This window comes from Candidozyma duobushaemuli (assembly GCF_002926085.2).
Source record: "Candidozyma duobushaemuli strain B09383 chromosome Unknown C_B09383, whole genome shotgun sequence".
Taxonomy (NCBI): Eukaryota; Fungi; Ascomycota; class Pichiomycetes; order Serinales; family Metschnikowiaceae; genus Candidozyma; species Candidozyma duobushaemuli.
Window position 1 is genome coordinate 1,401,743 of NW_020289897.1, and position 18,671 is coordinate 1,420,413.

The 18,671-nt window shown below is 42.2% G+C and overlaps 8 protein-coding genes across 8 annotated transcripts; 4 read left to right on the forward strand and 4 right to left on the reverse strand. All coding sequences in view use genetic code 12, as the record gives it.

The window, feature by feature from the left end:
* Positions 1–363: 363 nt before the first annotated feature.
* On the reverse strand, positions 364–1,659 carry BFR1 (Bfr1p; the record flags this gene model as incomplete). The annotated part of the gene is made up of 1 exon (XM_025481981.1): positions 364–1,659. The coding sequence occupies one exon, from the start codon at positions 1,657–1,659 to the stop codon at positions 364–366; it is 1,296 nt and encodes a 431-aa protein (XP_025336599.1).
* Positions 1,660–2,431: 772 nt separating this feature from the next.
* On the forward strand, positions 2,432–3,274 carry IDI1 (isopentenyl-diphosphate delta-isomerase; the record flags this gene model as incomplete). Its single annotated transcript, XM_025481982.1, has 1 exon — positions 2,432–3,274. The coding sequence occupies one exon, from the start codon at positions 2,432–2,434 to the stop codon at positions 3,272–3,274; it is 843 nt and encodes a 280-aa protein (XP_025336600.1).
* Positions 3,275–3,397: 123 nt separating this feature from the next.
* On the forward strand, positions 3,398–4,504 carry LAB5 (putative lipoate synthase; the record flags this gene model as incomplete). Its single annotated transcript, XM_025481983.1, has 1 exon — positions 3,398–4,504. The coding sequence occupies one exon, from the start codon at positions 3,398–3,400 to the stop codon at positions 4,502–4,504; it is 1,107 nt and encodes a 368-aa protein (XP_025336601.1).
* A 292-nt stretch (positions 4,505–4,796) lies between these two features.
* On the forward strand, positions 4,797–9,740 carry HOS3 (histone deacetylase; the record flags this gene model as incomplete). The annotated part of the gene is made up of 3 exons (XM_025481984.1): positions 4,797–5,378; positions 5,529–6,721; positions 7,175–9,740. The coding sequence occupies 3 exons, from the start codon at positions 4,797–4,799 to the stop codon at positions 9,738–9,740; spliced, it is 4,341 nt and encodes a 1,446-aa protein (XP_025336602.1).
* A 103-nt stretch (positions 9,741–9,843) lies between these two features.
* CXQ87_003509 (transcription initiation factor IIA large subunit) lies at positions 9,844–10,643 on the reverse strand (the record flags this gene model as incomplete). The annotated part of the gene is made up of 2 exons (XM_025481985.1): positions 9,844–9,855; positions 9,879–10,643. The coding sequence occupies 2 exons, from the start codon at positions 10,641–10,643 to the stop codon at positions 9,844–9,846; spliced, it is 777 nt and encodes a 258-aa protein (XP_025336603.1).
* Positions 10,644–11,403: 760 nt separating this feature from the next.
* PGA54 (Pga54p) lies at positions 11,404–12,156 on the reverse strand (the record flags this gene model as incomplete). Its single annotated transcript, XM_025481986.1, has 1 exon — positions 11,404–12,156. One exon carries the CDS (start codon positions 12,154–12,156, stop codon positions 11,404–11,406), a length of 753 nt encoding a protein of 250 aa, XP_025336604.1.
* A 446-nt stretch (positions 12,157–12,602) lies between these two features.
* Positions 12,603–13,151, forward strand: CXQ87_003511 (protein retreival receptor; the record flags this gene model as incomplete). Its single annotated transcript, XM_025481987.1, has 1 exon — positions 12,603–13,151. The coding sequence occupies one exon, from the start codon at positions 12,603–12,605 to the stop codon at positions 13,149–13,151; it is 549 nt and encodes a 182-aa protein (XP_025336605.1).
* A 2,191-nt stretch (positions 13,152–15,342) lies between these two features.
* On the reverse strand, positions 15,343–18,228 carry SLA2 (Sla2p; the record flags this gene model as incomplete). Its single annotated transcript, XM_025481988.1, has 1 exon — positions 15,343–18,228. The coding sequence occupies one exon, from the start codon at positions 18,226–18,228 to the stop codon at positions 15,343–15,345; it is 2,886 nt and encodes a 961-aa protein (XP_025336606.1).
* Positions 18,229–18,671: the final 443 nt, after the last annotated feature.

The window sequence follows — 18,671 nt, forward strand, 5'->3', positions numbered from 1 at the left end:
CACACAAGGTCTTTGTCTTAGAGTTTGGTCATCGCTGCACAGACATGAGCCGAATCCTATTTGGAGTGCTTCAGGTCGCCATTGCCCGTGGTCTCAATTCCGCGCCTGGTTGATGAATACCGGTTCTGTTGGTCTTCTGTTAAAGCACAATTTTCAAGATGTGTCGGAGAAAGTTTCTCTTAATATCTCTTCTCTTGATTGTCTGAACATCAAACTACTAACGTCATGAGCATACCATCCTTGATCCCTTCTGTTCAGCATTCGCGATGTCTGTTTTATGGAAATGAATTATGATAAATGATAATGTGTTATATATTGACAATGACTTATTCTTTCTATTTCAACAATGCTGGTGAATGACAATCATTCCGCGTCCTTACTTTCTAACTCTGCAATCTCTTCTTTTGCTCTTTGTATGTTCTTTTCGGTTTGCTCGCCCTGTTTCTCCTCCAATGCCTGCAAAGTTTCCTTCAAGGTATTCACTGTTGTGGAAACATCATCCTGTTTCACTGGCAATTGGATGGAGAGGTTGGACAAAGATACGATGACATCGGGATCGACCGTGAAATTCTTTTGTTTAGAAGACTTCTTCTTTTGCTTCTTTCCACCAGAGCCCTGAAAGAAAGGTTGCTGCTCTTTCTTCAATACCTCCACACCCTCTGGCATTTCAATCTTTCTGCCCGATGACTCTGAAGTAAATTCCAGCTTTGTAGCTTCAGCCACCGCATTTTTTTGCGGCTTTTTGTAGCTTGAGTCAAAGTACAGCAACAAACCGTGAATCTCATTGATTTCTTCGGTGAAAGCGGGAACAGAAGCCTCCTCTAATCTCCTCTTCGCCTCCTCCTTGAGTTGCAATTTCTTTTCTTCCTCTTGCATCGCCTTATGCTCGGCGTCTCTCTTCCTCTGCTCTTCCGCCAACTGTTCCTTGAACTTTGCAAATTCTGCATTGAAGTCAGCTCTTAACTTCTTGATTTGATCGTACTTGAGATTTCTAGACTTTCTCAATTCGTTACGTTTGCTGATCAATTTGTTTCGCTGCTCATAGGTCGAGTTGTTGGAACTGTTTATCTCATCTAATTCTCTTTGGATAGACTCGAAACGCGCCTGGACCTCCTTATTCCCGATACTGCTCAACTGGTCCTTGAGCTCAGCAATCTTCGTCTTGTCTTTGTCGATCGCGGACTGTTGAGATTCTACCTCACCAAAATCTTTTCTCAACTTACGCAATGACGTTAAGTCACGAATGAGCTTCCTCTCCTCGGCCAATCTCAATTCGCCAGAGCCAATCAACTCATCCAAGTACTTAATTCTTGAATCGATCTCGGAAGCCGATTTGAAGTTCGTCTTGGAAGTCAACTTTTGAATCTCGGCAATCTTCTTCTTCACTTGCATGTCAACATTTTTGATCTGAGTTTGTATGGCAGAACGTTCGGCTTTGAATGATCCTTGCTCGGAAATCACATCCTTCAATTCGGCTTGCAATTGCTTCTTTCTCTCAACATTTCTCGCATCAAATTTGATTCGATCGATCTGCGCAGTAAGTTCATTGCTAGCCGCCTCTAGCTCCTTGATCTCAATCATCAAAGAATCTACTTCTTTTTTCATCCCAGAATCATCCGGGCGCTTGACGAACTTCTTGGGGCGCATGACAGTTGACATCTTGACGTGGAAGGAAAAAACCGTCGACCAAATTTTCGCAGTATTAACAGCACACCGCGAAGTACGCGACATTAGAGCCAACTGTATACAGGCGCTTGGCTAAGCTTTTGGGGAATAGAGTCGATTGCAGAGTAAGCTTATCTTTTGCCGATCGATTCGTTGTGTCGTTATTTGAATATCGCTTGTTAGAAAAATTTCAAATTTTTATAAGCAATGGCTGCTTCGGAAAAAAAAATTTTTGTTTGCAAGTTTGCAAAAAAACTAAAAAGGCTGCGGATCATTAACAAACGATTTGTCCTGAAGTACAGCGGTTGAGAAGTTTTTTAAAAAAAAACAAAAATCTTAAAAATATGTTATAGCAACTAACATAGCTCTACGATACAAAACAGGCAACAATTGGCCCTTGAAATAGCAGGCTAGGACCTAGTGGCGACACAGGGGGACTTAGTTCACAGGTGTGCTCAAGCGGTGCTAGTCTGGAAGCTGATAAGATGGTTGTTTTCTCTAAATAGATTTAAATAGAGTTTTCCATTGATCAAATGACTTCAACAAAAAACAAAGTTGCAGGCGACAAATTATTAAACTGTAATTAAACTGTCCTCCTATAAAAAAGACCATATGTTTAACGTGTGCATAGTGATGGAGCATTGTTAAAACTGCAGCCCACTCGACGGGTCGCGCTGTGAAATCAGTTATTTTTTTTTTTTTTTTTTTTTTTTTTCTCTCTCTCTCTCTCTCTACTATCCCGCTTTAGCCTTAGTCACGTTCAATAATGTCTTACGACGACTTGGTGAAATCTTTAGATAAGCTGGCTATTTTGCAAAAATGGCTGGAGGTAACGCCCTTAAATAGAATATCAGGAATTCCTACCTCTTCAGGAGGACTGTCGACTTCAGAGGATGTATTCGACGGGCACGACGAGGAGCAGGTCAGGCTAATGGAGGAACTATGTATTGTTCTTGACTACAACGATAAACCAGTTGGAGCTGGAACAAAAAAGTTGTGTCATTTGATGGAGAACATTGATGCAGGCTTATTACACAGAGCCTTCTCCGTTTTCCTTTTTAACGAGAAGAATGAGCTTCTCTTGCAACAACGAGCAGACGAGAAGATCACTTTCCCGAATATGTGGACAAATACCTGTTGCTCACATCCACTTTGCGTTCCCTCGGAACTCGGGATACTGCTGCAGAGTGGGAGTGGAAACAAAGATGACTTGAACACGGCCATTGCTGGCGCCAAAATTGCAGCACAAAGAAAACTTTTCCATGAACTTGGTATACCAGCACAAGAATGCCCAATCTCAAATTTTGAGTATTTGACAAGAATACACTACAAATCTGCGAGTGGTGTCGGCTCCAAATGGGGTGAACACGAGATCGATTATATCTTTATCATGAAATGCTCCTCCAATGTAACAGTTGATCCTAATTATAATGAAGTGAAGGATCACAAGTTTGTGAGTGCATCTGCACTTCAGGAAATGTTCAAAGACTCAAGTCTTGTTTTTACGCCGTGGTTCAGGTTAATCTGCGAGACATTCCTTTTCGGGTGGTGGGAGAATCTTTCAAATCTTTCAAAGTTCCAAGATGACGAGATTCACCGTTTATTATAGTGTCGTAACTAGTTGTCGTTTCGGAGTCAATGCTTTGGTTGAAGTCAAGCGAGAAGTCAGACCTGCATAAAAAATCAGAACACTACTTATATAAGGATTGTAACTTATTCTCAACTTTGCTCAATGAACACTAGAACAGTTTTTGGGAATGTTCGTCGACTTTACGCTACTTCTGAAATGGCCGTCAAGTCACGGAGACGAAGAACTCATTTTTCCGATTCGTTGAACAAGGGCCCGTCATTCGATGACTTCGTCTCTGGAAAAGCATCAGAGATGCTAGTTGATCCATTGGAAGCAGCGAGGACAGATACAGAACAGAAATTGCCCAAGTGGCTTAAAGTTCCTATTCCGAAGGGGAACTCTTTTCAGAGTGTCAAAAAGGATGTGAGGGAATTAAAACTAGCCACAGTTTGCGAGGAGGCGAAATGTCCCAACATAGGTGAGTGCTGGGGCGGTAAAAAGTCTGAGGCAACCGCCACGATAATGTTGCTAGGTGATACGTGCACGAGGGGTTGCAGATTTTGTTCTGTGAAGACAAATAGAAACCCATCAAAGCCGGACCCCAATGAGCCGGAGAATACTGCCGAGGCCATAAGCCGCTGGGGACTTGGTTATGTCGTACTCACAACTGTCGATAGAGATGACCTTATAGATGGTGGAGCGCAGCATCTTGCTGAGACAGTTAGGCGGATCAAGCAAAAAGCGCCTCACATTCTAGTTGAAGTGTTGGGGGGTGATTTCAGGGGAGATCTCAACAGTTGCGATATTTTGGCGGCCTCTGGGTTGGATGTTTACGCACATAATTTGGAAACGGTGGAAGCTCTTACACCGCATGTTAGAGATAGAAGAGCCACCTATAGGCAATCTCTCTCCATTCTAAGAAGAGCGAAGGAAACCAACCCTTCATTGGTGACAAAAACTTCATTGATGTTGGGGTTCGGAGAAACCGATGAGATGATCGTCCAAACGTTAAAGGATTTGCGTGCTGTCGGTTGTGATGTTGTAACGTTCGGTCAGTATATGCGTCCTACCAGAAGGCATATGAAGGTGGTAGAGTACGTGCGGCCAGAAAAGTTTGATTATTGGAAAGAGACAGCTTTGAAAATGGGCTTCTTGTATGTTGCAAGTGGTCCTTTGGTCAGATCATCGTACAAGGCAGGCGAGGCGTACATTGAAAACGTTCTTCGCAATCGCAAGCATAACGTTGGTGAAAGCCCCCGGTCTCTTTAATAGCATAAATAAAATTTCAGATGTTTTAGTGTTGTAATCGGTTTCATCTTCACACTGGAGGGATTGCCAGACGTGTATATAACAGCGAGCCTTCAGTCAACATTCTTTGAGATCAAGCTCAACTGTTTGTAAGTCCAGGCACTGTCTTGCTTTATTTTGTGCTTTCCCGGTTATTAGCTTGTACTACAGCTTTAGCACACTCTTCAAATACGGCTCTTGATATATCTGAAATCCTAACGCGACCCAATTCAAGCAGATCAGAGGAGTCAGATAGAAGGCACGGTTTCCAATCATGCCACGAAGTGAAAATGACGACGAGCTTGACGAATCTTTTATTACTCAGTTCGAAACAACGTTAAGTATCAGACCATCAAATGAAATTATAGAAGCTGATGACATAACGATAGATCAAAGCACTATTCTCAATGGGTCGGCCCTAAACACCATTACACGTGTTGAGGGATTGCAACCTATTCTGGAACTGCGAAGAGAGCTGACGAATCTGAAGGGCTTTCAAATCCTCGATAGTCATGGACCACAGGGACATTTCAAGCTCGAAGGAGAACAAAGACGGGAATATGAAGAAGTTATGGGAAAAGACAGAGAAAACCACGATGAGCTAATCGAGCTCCTAGAACCTTCTTCACTTATTGATATTGAGCTCGTCAAATTCAAAAGGACTCTCGCAGAGTTCATGAATGCGAATCCACAAATCGAGAAACAGAGTCCCCGATTCAATCTGACAATCGATAAAACATTAGTTCTTCTATCACCATATTCATCTGAGCATTCTTTCGGAAGAACATGGATGCTGAAATCTTACTTGTCCACCATTTTTGAGAGACCTCAAAGACTACTTGCTTCTTGTATTGGTGTCGCAGCCGCTCTTTCGATGTATCCGTATTTTTTTGCTATCAAAAGTTGCGGGAAAAGAAGCTCTTTGTTTTCTAAACATGTAACCAACGTGCATGGAAAAAGCTGGCCAAAACTTTTGTATGGGCTATGCCTCCGTTCACATGAAAAGTTAAAGAATGAGGAGCTTGAAATCCCCTCGGACTGGAATCCGGGCGACATCTACTTAACTCCCAAAACTATCATAGCACTTGAGGGTGTCATTGGAACCATCGAACATGCTGTGGACTCCCTTTTTGGAAAGGGTCCTGACATATGCAACCACAAGTTGGCTTTTGTTGTTCTTCGTCCTCCTGGTCACCATTCTCACGCGTGTCTTCCAGGCGGCTTTTGTGTTTTGAACAATGCACAAATAGGCGTGGAGTACGCTTCTCAGACTTATGGTGTAACACACTGTGCCATCTTGGACATAGATCTTCACCATGGTGATGGAACGCAAGACATCTGCTGGGAGCGAAGCGGCTATTGTGGTGACTTCGGTAAGTTAAATGAAGACGATGAGGAACAGGAAAGTACAGTCAGTGATACATCGCAGTCCTCATATCCAAAAGTCGGTTACTTTTCTTTGCACGACATCAAGTCTTATCCAACAGAGCTTGGATTCGCTACAAAAGAAAACATCAAAAATGCATCAGTATGCGTGATGGATCATAATGTCAATATCTGGAATGTTCATCTCCAGGAATGGAATACGGAGGATGAATTTTACAAACATTACCAAACAAAATATGTTGCTATATTGAATCGGGCAAACCAGTTCCTAAATCAAGCTAAACGCCAGCACGAGCAGGAGAACGCCAATTACCTCACCGAGCTTACCAGATACAACAAATACCTTGCTAAGCCTCATCTTTTCAAAGGCGCTGTTGCTAAACCCTCCATACCGCAGCCCTTTAAGCCATTGATAATTATATCAGCTGGACTCGACGCGTCTGAGTATGAAAATCCACAAATGCAAAGACACGGAGTCAACGTTCCTACTTCATTTTACGCTAAATTCACTAAAGATGTCGTGAAGCTTGCACAAATACATACCGATGGAAAGGTTATTTCGTTTTTAGAAGGCGGGTATTCAGATAGTGCACTTGCTTCTGGAATCTTCTCGCACCTAATTGGACTCACAAATAACCAGAGAGATACCACCGATGATCCAGTCCTATGGAATAATTCATGGGGGACAGAACATGTCATAAAAGAATTGACCAAAGGTTGCAAAAAGCTGTGGATCCCATATAAGAATCCTAAGACCGAGGTAACAATTTGGGCGAATGAAGTGATCAAGCTTGGAAGGCTGTTGATGCCACAGTCCATATTACCTGCAAATCACTCTTACTTACAAAGTTCAAAAATCCCTGAAAGCCAACAAGAACCACAAAGCAAAATGCTTCGTGAAATTTATGACGAGAATGCACAAACTAATGTCGCAACTTCGATTCTGGTCGCCGAACAGGGTCGCCGGATTTTGAGAAACTCGAGACATATGAAGCGGAAGGAAGTATGATTTTTGTGGTCAGCCATAATGACAATTTATAATCTAGATTTGAAACTCTCATGTCAAACACCTTCAATATCAATTGGTCACCTCTAATTCGTGGGGTAAACAAGTAATAAATACGCGCGCATGTTCAAGAAATGTAGGAAGCCACTTGCAAGCTTTATCAAATTCGCAGATGAGTCAAGACCATCTAATAGAAATGCGGGACCGAGGATTGAGGGAGATTCCCCTTCTCATCCAGCCTTTGATCGAACATCGTTGAGCGATAGTGCATTTATTGAGCTACTACTTTTTGAGATAAAAGAACTACGAGCTGAATGTGAGCAGAAGGATAAGAAATTGAGTGAATTCAAGCAACTACAATCAGAGATTCGTATTAAATCAGCATCAACGCAGTCTTTTGATGAAATCCCACAAAGGTCTGCTCGCCGAAGGGTATACAAAGAAGATTCTCGACACGTCGACCAAGAGAACCCTGAGAATCGCCCCGAAGAGATCCCCAAGACAGAGCCTCACCCCGAGATAGTTGCCCATAGTGTTCCTCTTTCAGAGAACTTCAAGTCCGGGCTTTCGTTAGCAATAAGACGAAGTAATTCGCCTGAGGAGGACTTGAAGGCTACTGGTGATGGAGCGACCGAGGGCAGAGGAGAAAATGATGTAGAGTCGCCGAAGCAAACAACGGAGGTAGAGAATGAAGATGATGCAAAACTGGATGATCATGAGTTACGAACAACAAAGCATGATAATTCAAAGGATTCGAACCTGAAGGAAAGTTTGAATCAAGAACTGGGTCATCTTGCAAACCATCTGAGAGTTAGTTCATACAGCACGAGAATCAAACTCCCGCATACTATGAGGAACTCCGAAGCATCCTTACCTTCGCGTGTACAACTGAAGGCAATTGCCAGTTCTCCCCCTCATGGTGACAGCGAAGCTACTACAACTCAGCCCGACAAAAGAGAGAAAAGCTCTAAAAGAGAAATTTCGTCCAGCTCAACCACTCCATTGCTTGCTCAATCTGGATCTTGCGAGACGCAAGTAATGATGCTGCCAAAGACACCTGTTGATTCATTGAATGAGCCACAAAGTCTCAAACAATCACCAACTTCTCAAGGCTCTAGCTTCCAGGTTCTCACATCACCTGATACTCATGATGATGTTATTCTTTTCATTAAGCCAGAAGATTTCCAAACAGTAAAAATCGAGGTCATTAGCACACTCAGTTTCAACCCTAAAAAGTCAGAGGACTTCAGTTGCACCCTTTCAATCAATGATCGCGAAACAGCAAAGGGGATGTGGAAAGTGAGGAAGTCTTACAGTCAAATTTTATCTTTCGATAATGAAATAAGACCAGTGTTGGAAGCCTTCGGCCTTCCACCTTTACCTGAACGAAGCCTTTTTTCATCTACAGTTCCAGCTAAAGTAGATTCACGAAAACAGAGTCTTCAACATTACTTCAACTCGATATTTCTAATTCCCCATATCCCCAAACTAATTTTGAACCGCATCTGTCGCTACATCTCGTTAGACTTCGTCAACCCCCTCGATGATTTCAAAAGTGGCGCTAAATTGGAGGGTTACTTAATAAGAAGATATAAAGGATTGGGTACTACATGGAAGACAAGATGGTGCCAGGTCGATGGACCATCTTTAGAGATTTATGAGTTTCCAGGCGGTCCAATGATAGAGCAGGTTCGACTTAATGGGTCGCAGATCGGTCGTCAGTCATCTGACAATGTTGCTGAAGAGAAAGGTTATCGGCATGCGTTTCTTATACTCGAGTATCCGAGAAACAAAATCTCGAGCTCCACACAGAAACATTTTTTCTGCGCTGAACTGGACAAGGAGCGAGACGATTGGGTCAATGCAATGGTAGAGTACACCGAGAATGACCCAATGATCACTCAAATGAATCTTGATGGCCACGAACAAAGGAACACTACAAGAGTCGTTGATCTGTTTAACTCCCCAAAAGCCGCTAACTTGTCAAAGGAGGAAGAATCCAAAGAATTGAAGGACGTCAAAAAACTTCGTAAACGAAGTTTGTTCCCTTTTCGATATAAAGGTCAGCAATTAGAAACGGAGGACGAAAGTACGGGCTCCACCCTTGAGGAGGGTGGCAATAATATGAGCCTCGAGGCCCATTTAGCGGTAATGAATTTAACGCCTGGTCAATTCAAGCCCGTATTTGGTAGAGAGCTTGCTGAGGCGCTTGACTTATCATCCAGGACATTTGACGGCCGCCTTATTCCTACAGTGTGTGGTCGATGTCTCGATTATTTATCAAAAACAGGCGCTATCTATGAAGAAGGAATATTTCGATTGAGCGGATCAGCGTCGACGATCAGGACGCTCAAGGACCAATTTAACAAGGATCACGATGTTGATCTATTCGAACATCAGCTTAATCCTGACATTCACACAGTCGCAGGTCTTTTTAAAACGTACTTGAGAGAGTTGCCTGACAATATCTTCGGTAACGCAGCATATTCTCATTTGCAACTGATGTTCACATCAGGCAACGAGGCTCAACCTAGATCCCAAATCGCGTGGAAGATGCAGCGGTTCATAAATGATAAATCCAATGTGACTCAAGGGAACTTCGATTTCTGTTTCACTGTGTTCAGGCTTCTAAGTACCGTGGTCGCCAGGAGGAAGACAAATTTGATGAGCCTCAGGAATATTTGCATTGTGTTTGTTCCTACATTACGAATCTCACTAGAAGTCTTGAGCCTTTGCATCACTGACTTTGACTGTATATTTTTAGATGGCAGGCCATTGGACGATGATAAGAGAGAAACATTGGACTTACAAATTCCGTCCTTTTAATGATCCAAACGATCTTGATATATACTAATATGCACATAAGTTTGACCATTCAAAGCGCATTCGCCTGTGAAATCCCGGTATCCATCGAGCTAGACGATGAAGTTCACCATTCACTCTCCCCGTTGCTCTTTGAAAAACGTAATCCCTGCCATCAATATTTGCAACACCTTCTTTCAAATTACATTTCCACTTGTTTTTAACTCTTTGCACCTTATCGTACAAGCAAAGCATTATCTGTCCTTCCTGCTCCATGTCCTCGTCATCTGACTTCTCGGAATCAAGCTCGTCATCTAGATCTGAATTGATATCGTCAGAATCGTTGAAAATTCCATCATCATCATCATCCTCGCCAATACCAACAACACCACTTTGGCGATGAAGTTCACCAAGACCATCATTCGGTCCATCAGATTGACGCTTTGCTAACGCTTTATACCATTTGAGATTTTTCTGATCAGCCTCTATGGTGAACTCGATAGGACCATCAGATTGATTGACTTTGGGAAGAATCAAACCGTTTTCTTCAGTGTACTCCTGCTTCACGGTCGGTAACTCTATTCCCATGGAATATCCTGAATTTGAATGACTAGATAGGTCATTTGTAGGATTACCATCCGTAGGATCATATTGCGGGATAGGCATCTCGAGCTCTTGGTTCACATGAAGAGATTCTTCTTTCACGGGGTGGGAGATCAAGCTCGCATGGATATTGCCATCTAGGTCGTCCAAGTCATTCCAAGAGAAGTTTCCAACACGAGATTGACTTAACTTCTCGCACCAGAGCTTTTTTAAATCTTGAAGTGTACCTTCATCAATCCCGCTATCCTCAAAATCTTGGCGAGAATCTGTGATCACCTCCTCAATAACAGCCTCGTAAAGCTTGCAAGCCTCAAAGTTTGACATGATATTCCTAAGTGCTGAATGTGAGTTCGTATAGTAGTATCTCTTTACATGCAGACTCTGAGGGTTGCTTGAGGCTTCTTAATCCTGCATTTCGGTGTAAAATGTGGACTCGTTTCGACCCTTCTACGAAAACACCCTATTTCGACCAAATGACCAAATTGGATTAATACTCGAGTGATAGAAATAAGTGCCAAAGATTTTGTGTTTGTATTGAGGTGCTCGATATGGGCATGAAATATGATAAGTTCCTTCTCCTAATGTAGTTTAGGTTCTACTCATAAGCAAGAGTGTTAGGACGTGCAGCGTGCATTATATGTAAAGTAGTAGCTAATTCCCTGAAGAACCCTTTCTACTAGGGAATGAAGGCATATTGAAATACTTCCAGTCAGAAATTAACGGGGTTTTAACTTAGGATTATTTTCACAACTGGTAAATCACCGTATTAAGAAAATAGCGTAATCTAGGGAAAGCTGGAAACGCATTCCCTTGCACCGGCTAAACCCGGTCGCCTGTCCTGACAAAGAGTTTTAGATAAAACCTCAGATTGTAGGCCAATTCCAACAGTTTCGTAGCCACAAGAGGGTCAAAGCAATATAAGGCTGAGAGGCAACCTGCATTAATTACGTCTGCGTAAAACAAAATCTAATATAAAAGCTAAACATGTTGACAGGGTAATACAAAAGGTCATCGTGTTCGACGACTTGATTATCTAAGACAGTTTCTTAATGAGTATCGAGTACCATCAAATTAGTCTTATTCATCAGAAAGCGTACAAGACAGCCCTTTTCAAGTTTGATGGAACTTGATAGGTACCATTGGAGCCTTGCAACGAATTGGTCGAGTTCAATGAGGTAGAAGAGGTAAAAATTTCCGTGGTGGTTACATCAACGTATGAAGTGATGGTCGTGGTGGTTCCACTTAAAGTGAATTCAGCCTCAACAGGGTGCGCCGAAACGTGAGTCGTGGTTCCAGTCACGACAGCGTCTTCCGACTTCGAGGGTTCCTTCTCAGTGACCGTCACAGTGACAGTGGACGCGGCACATGCCTCCAGAGCGCTTGATGACTCTGGTTCAGTGATTGTCACGAACTGTGTGATCGTAGAAGTCGTTGTTGGGGTCGAGGTAATCGTGCTTGTCTTTGTTGCAATTGGAGACTCGACGGCAGAACCATGGTCTTCGATAGTCGTGTACTCGACGATGGTGGAAGTAACGGTGGTCGGCTCAGTCAGGCTGATAGCTTCAGTCAGGCTGATAGCTTCAGTCAGGCTGATAGCTTCAGTCAGGCTGATAGCTTCAGCCAGGCTGATTGCTTTGGCGACGTCATCTGAGGCAGTAGCAGGGACTGTCAGAGTAGTCGAGGGCAAGGTGATAGTTATGAATTTATCAACCGTCACAGTGGTGTCATAATCCCCAGACTGAGGAGAGTAAGCTTCAGTGTTGTTGTCGTAACGCTTGAAAGGAACGGCACTTGCAACTGCGGCAACAGCAATGACTTTAACGAATGGAAAGATCATTTTAATCTTGGAAGAAAGGAACGGACGCGACTAGTATACGCAATGAGGTTGATATAAAATTTTGAGGTTAGAGGGTGCCGGGGTTAATTATATATTGTTCGCGATACAGCGTGTTTGAGCGGACGATGCAGCCCATCCCTTCGCCAATGTTTTTGTAAAACACGAAAAGCGACGCATAGATGTAAACATAGAAACTGCACACACTATATGCATATGTTGCTCAAGTCGACCTCTGTAAGGGCAAACACATACTGACAATCTTCGTTTATAAAATACAAGGGCATTTAATTGATGAAACTGTTGCTTGAGGTTTTCTTCAATCTCTCATAGAATAGAGGTCCTAAAACCTTTTAGATTCTGTATATAGGCCCGACTCTGGATGTCCTGTATTTATCATTTTCGCTCATTTAAATCTACGTGGCTCTTGAATAGCGCTTGTTGCTACGATGTTGAAAATACCAGATAATAACATAGGTGAAGCCTTGCAGAAAGTTAAAGTGACTTATCAAGAGATTCTCGACAGAAGTGTCCCCTATGTTAAAGAGAGGTGGATCACATTCGGTGTCCTCTTGACATTATTTGTCTTTAGGATTATCCTTAGTCAAGGATGGTATATCATATGTTATGCACTTGGAATCTATCTTCTCAACTTGTTCTTGGCTTTCCTCACACCAAAATTTGATCCATCCCTTGAACAGGAGCTGTTCTCGTCCAATTTAGAAGAAGGGACCGACGAAGTGGAAGAGGAGTTCAAACCTTTCATCCGCCGCCTTCCAGAATTTAAATTCTGGCTCAAAGCTGTGAGGGCAACTGTCTTGTCTTTGTTGACGTCTTTTTTCACTATTTTTGATATTCCAGTCTTCTGGCCTATCCTCGTGATGTATTTCATCATTTTGTTCTGCCTCACGATGCGAAAACAGATCCAACACATGGTCAAATACAGGTACCTACCTTTTGATCTTGGCAAGACGAGATATGGCCGTCAGTCCCGCTAATAGCAGGGGGCATCCAAGCTACCAAACATAAAAGACCGCATCAATTCAAGCTCTATTGGCAGGCATTCAAGTACCACTTTGGAAGCAGTGGCAAGCTTCAACTTCCACAATGTAAATATTAAGGGTGTTGGCCGCATTTAATAGAACATACAATGTACATCGAACTTTAATAGGATTGAAATTCTCGAAATCCCAACAGGAACTAGATGTAAACCAAACTTATACCATGCCCCAACACCGAGTATATTGAACCAAACTATGCGATGCTCTCAACACCTCTTGAGTATACAAAACCAATCCAGATCAAGTCACCCTACTAAACTCCCAATTGTTCTACTGTTTACCATTAGGGAAAGAAAAGTTCAACATTCGAGAACCAAACCGATCTTACCTAAGTAAGGGAGGGCCCACTGTAAAAACCGATTTAAGAATATATTTTTTATAACAGTGCCGCACAGGACCCCCGAAATCTTCCACTTATATTTTCATTAACCTTCTCCTCAGCGCTTGTTTACTTCGGTTCCGCCAAGGATGAAAAGAAAGTTTCAAACAAAATTCACCAAGTACAACATAAATCAAGCGTCATTCTCTTAAAACGAAATAGCTCCTCTGTAAAACATCACAAAGTACCGACTTGGCTATGGAAATTACAATCGGTTACACTTATATAATAGTGGATACTTAGATTGCCAAGCGCTGCTACTGATGGATCGCGTTGGCAAAGATGACTATTAAAATGGCTGAGGCAATGTTGATGACTATGTCTTCCTAAATCGATCTACTCATTAAGGAAAAAACTGTAACCAAATGTTTTCTCTGATACGTGCTGTATTGTGCTAAAAACATTACAGCAAATACAGTCGAAAATTGACGTCTCACGAAATATTGTGATTCTTCGATATCGCGCTTGATGACGATACAATTAGAATTAAGAAAGCAACACACCATAATCCATCCATCTCGTGCACCTTCAAACATGCTTGTTCAATAGAAGAAAAAACCATGATTGTATTCATTACGGCAAACACAATCCGAATCTCAGATACCGAACAGAATTAACTGGTAATAGGGCACGCATCAGAAACACAGTGATTTCGCAGATGGCTGTCCGAAACATGGACAAACTGCCCCGTGCTCGGTTTTCGTACTTTTTGCTTTTAGGCCTATTTCTATCCCTACTCCAAAGAGGGTAAATTTATACTTACTTCGTCCTGATCCCTTCGAACTTTTCCTACAAGTTTTGGAAACCTACTATTCTAAAGAATACACCAATAGCTAAAATGTCTTCAAATCACATACATGGCAACTGTCCTGTGGTGAAATATATCTTTCTCTTCTACTTTGCTCAATGACTTCACATCTATTTCTATCCGCAGCATGTTCTTCGGACTTTCATACAAACAAATGATTTGATGATTGTTGATCTCCCTTTATTAGAAACTTTTGGCGCCATCGTCATTGAGCTTCTGACTTTTAGAATTCAGTATAAGGCAGAGAATGAATTTTTCATTCTGATTATCAATGGTAAATTCGTCATTTCTACTAGAAACGTTGACATCGTTTACGGTTACCTTACTAAGGATACTGCTCCCGTTCGAGAGTTGTCGATCAGAGAGATTGTGTGAGCGTGTGTGTCTGTGTGTTTTTTGTTTTCCTTTTTGAAATCTTTCAGACACTGCGTAACGGGATTCAATATTCCTGATTCGGGAGATGAATAAGGCAATGCGCCAAGTTCTACCTATGGGTCGATGGTCCGTACAAGGCGCACCACTAACAAATCCCTTTTAGATGACCCAGGCCTGAAGTTCAGGATAAAGTCTTTCGCGCTATTTTCGGTAATAGAAGACATTCGGGTGCTTGATTAGTGGGTTATGTTTCATGAGCGATATAGTTTCGGTTTCTAGTGGAGAGATTTCCCTAATACATTCTATAAAAAAAAGAAAAAAAAAAAAAAAACGAAAAGGAAAAGTAGTTTTCGTTTCGTATCTTTTCCTCTCATAAAATTTTTAAAGTCGCCTAGTTAGTAGATTTGAAGGAATTTATTGCTACTTTCCTGTTATTAGCAGTAGAAGATTAGGAGATTGTTGGAAAGATTAAATGGTATGAAATGTGGTCTTCGTAAGTCTGGCTATGCCAGTTGGACGCTGTGAAGTCTAAACAAAATTTGTATTTATGGGGTCAATATAAACATCTATTCAGAATCGTCATCATCACGATATCCATGTTTTCTGATATCGGCAAGCCTTTTTCTTGCGGCTTGAAGTGCGTTTTCAAGTTTCAAAATTTGGACTTGTTGTTCCATTTCCAAGGTCTTTCCTTCATAAGGAGTTAATTGGCTTAGATCAATATTTGATTGATCCTCGTTGCTTTGGGAGAGAAGCGCTTGCACTTTATTGACCAATGATTTGCAGGCTGAATTCACCTTTGTAGATGATGATTCGAGTCGGTCTTGTGTCTTTGACATGGTGTTAGCCTTGACTCGAGACGCGGCTACAAGTTGAGCAGTCGAAGCAGCGACTTCATTGCAGGCGACAATCAATTCCTCGTGAGAGTTTTTTGCCCTCAACACTCCATCAGCTGTCTCGATCAAGATATTCGTTGCCCCTGCGATGGCTTTGGCCGCGCTAACAAGTCCTTCCGTCCATCTGTTATTTTTCTTGTAATACTCCCGTACTGTTTGAGTGCCCTTGTTTCTAGCGACAATCTCACGTTGAGAGTCGATCGACGCCTTGATGAGTACTGTGACAGCCTGTGTAACGCTCATAGCAGCTGCCACAATTGCCTGATGTACCTGCAAATCACTGCCCTCTATTTTTTGCAGTTGAAGTTTGCCGAGGAATTCCATCGCTGCATTTATCTGTCTCGCAGCCTCCTCCATCTCTTCATCGACCACATCTTCAATGTTTCCTCTCTTAAGAGATAAGGAATGACGTGGTTGGATGCCTTCGATAGCAACAGATAATTCTTTCAAAGAATGTTGAAATTGAACGTTGTAATCGATCACTAGATCAATTTTCTCGTCCTCGTCATCGAGGGCGTCCAATGAATCAGATGTGAGGCTTAGGAAAAGGTCTTCGGCTTTTGCGAGAAGATTTTCCATAAGTTGAATGACAACTTGCTCGTCCTCAGTTGGGATGTTTTTCGAAATGCCCTTTATGTTAAGCATCAAATCGTTGAGAGATGATGCCAACTCAGAACTGGTGAGGATAACGCTTGAAAATGTCAGGCTATCATCATCCTCATCGGTTAGTTGAGGACCCTCAGCAAGGAAATTGTTGAACACCAGAGCAAAGTCCGTGGCAGTGTCGGAGCAAAGGTCCAAAACTGAAAGAAGATAGTTTGGTGTAGCATTGACATTTCCCGTTTGCATTGGTGACCCAAGATCATACCTGGTATCTTGAACCCTGCGCACATTATTGGCTAAGATTATGTTCAATAGAGCCCACAACTGTTTAACACTTGGACCCTGAGAGCTGATTGACAACTCTTTCAAAGCACTGTCTAACGATTCTTGAGCGATTTCCAAGTCGATTTCCTTTTCCTTCAACTTTTCTCTGAGTGCTGATTGGCTGCCTAAGTCAATCAACTGACCTTCCTTCTCTTTAAGAAGCTTGTTCAAGGCGGCTAAATCCCCTTCATATTGGTCTTTGATTGATTGCAACTTCTTCGTCGAAGTTTCATCACTATCCGCATACCGAGATGAGATTTCGCGCAGTTGAGTTTTCAATTTGTCAATCTCCTGATCTTTGGTGATTCGTAATCTGTCAAGATCTAATCTTGCACGATCTCTTTCTCTTATGAGGTCCGCAAGCTCGAGGTTCTTTTGTTTCAATTCCTTCTCAAACTTCTCCTTTTTCACGATGGACTCCTGTGCACTGTTGATTTTTTGCTGAATCTTTTTGAATTTCGAAAGTAAGTTCAAGTGCTCCGAACGCAATTGCGAATAAAGCTTTGCCAAAGCTTCGTATTTTTTCGCCCAATTGGTTACTTGTTCCTCAATGTTACTGATCTGTTCATCTTTGGAAGCAAGTTGTTCAGATGCTGTTTGATTGATGCTTTGAAGTTCGGTCTCCAACGCTTTTACCCTCGAGTCATACTGCTGAAGTAAAGCTTGGTCATTGTCAAACTGATTCTTGAACATGACAAGATCATTTTCTAGCTCGGACACTCTGGAATTTTGGGCATTCGTTTGCTGAAGTCTTAACATTTGCTGCTCTCTTAGATTATTCTCTTCTTGAGCGAGTTTTTGACGTTCGAATTCTTGCTGACGACGGAGCTGCTCTTGAATTTGATTCTGTCTCTGAAGCTCTAATTCCTGTTGTTCTCTCTGTAATTGTTCTTGCTGGAACTTTTGCTCCTCGAGGAGACTTGATTGGTTGAACTCCTCTGCCGAAGGAGGGACCACTGGCGCATCATAAACGGAGGTTTGCTGAGATGACAACACTGGCTCTTCGGCGACCCTTGAGGTGGATGATTTGCCATCCTCGGATTGCATCAAGTTGGGTGGAGAACCCGGAATTTTTGGTATAGTTATCAAGCTTGTCAAAAACTTGATAGCTTGGCAATCAGCATAGAATTCGCGAAGATAAAAGTGTTGAGAATTGAACCTCTCAAATAGAGCAGTCAAAAGCTCATCGGACCCCAATTGTTGATACATTGCTCTTAACATTGATGTCAAGAACTTGTAGATGCCGTAAGACTCAGAAATAAGTGGAACGAGCGCAGACACTTTGCACAAATTATTCGGAGTTTGCTGCACAGTAGAAAATATGAGTTTTTGGAGATCATTGATTAGATCCTGGAGATCCATCAATTGTAAAATTGACTCATAGCCCTCGTTCGGGTCATTCACGCTTCGCAATGAGATGTACTCCTCGTACTCGAAAATTCCATTGAAGCCTTGGTTATTTCGGTGGAAATCAAGCTTCCGCATCAAAAATCGATCATAATGATTAATCAACCGACCATAACTTGATGAACTGGAGAAGACAGTTGATAAGGAGTATAAGAAGTCCTTATTCCTATAAGCATCCTTGAGGGTATTTGGATGACCCTCCTGTAACACCTTGTGAATCATAATTAAGGCTTTAAACAATTGCACTTCACTACTTTGCAATGGCTGAATCTTAACAGCATTCCAAAAAGCACGAGAGTTTTTATGATCCCAGGTGTACACGATACAAGCTCGAACATGTTTTCTTTTGGGAGGAACCTCCTCCGAATTGCAGGCTTTCTTGACACTGATCTGTAAATCCACCTCAGCCCTGCTCATTTTCTTAAGGTGAAGTAGTAATGAAACTCGATTGCGTTTCGCTGGCACTCCGCGAGATTCATGGTCCTGTATAATATCGAACCGAGCCTTCGGAAATTCGGTACTACTGATAAGGTAAAACAATTAACTTCACTCTCTTACCCATTTAAACCATTTCAGTGCGTTGCAAATAAAGCTTTTGACTAATCAACATTATTTCAGTGTATGTCCTCCTAACCATGAAAGGGAGACTGGCCTAAGTGGATCAT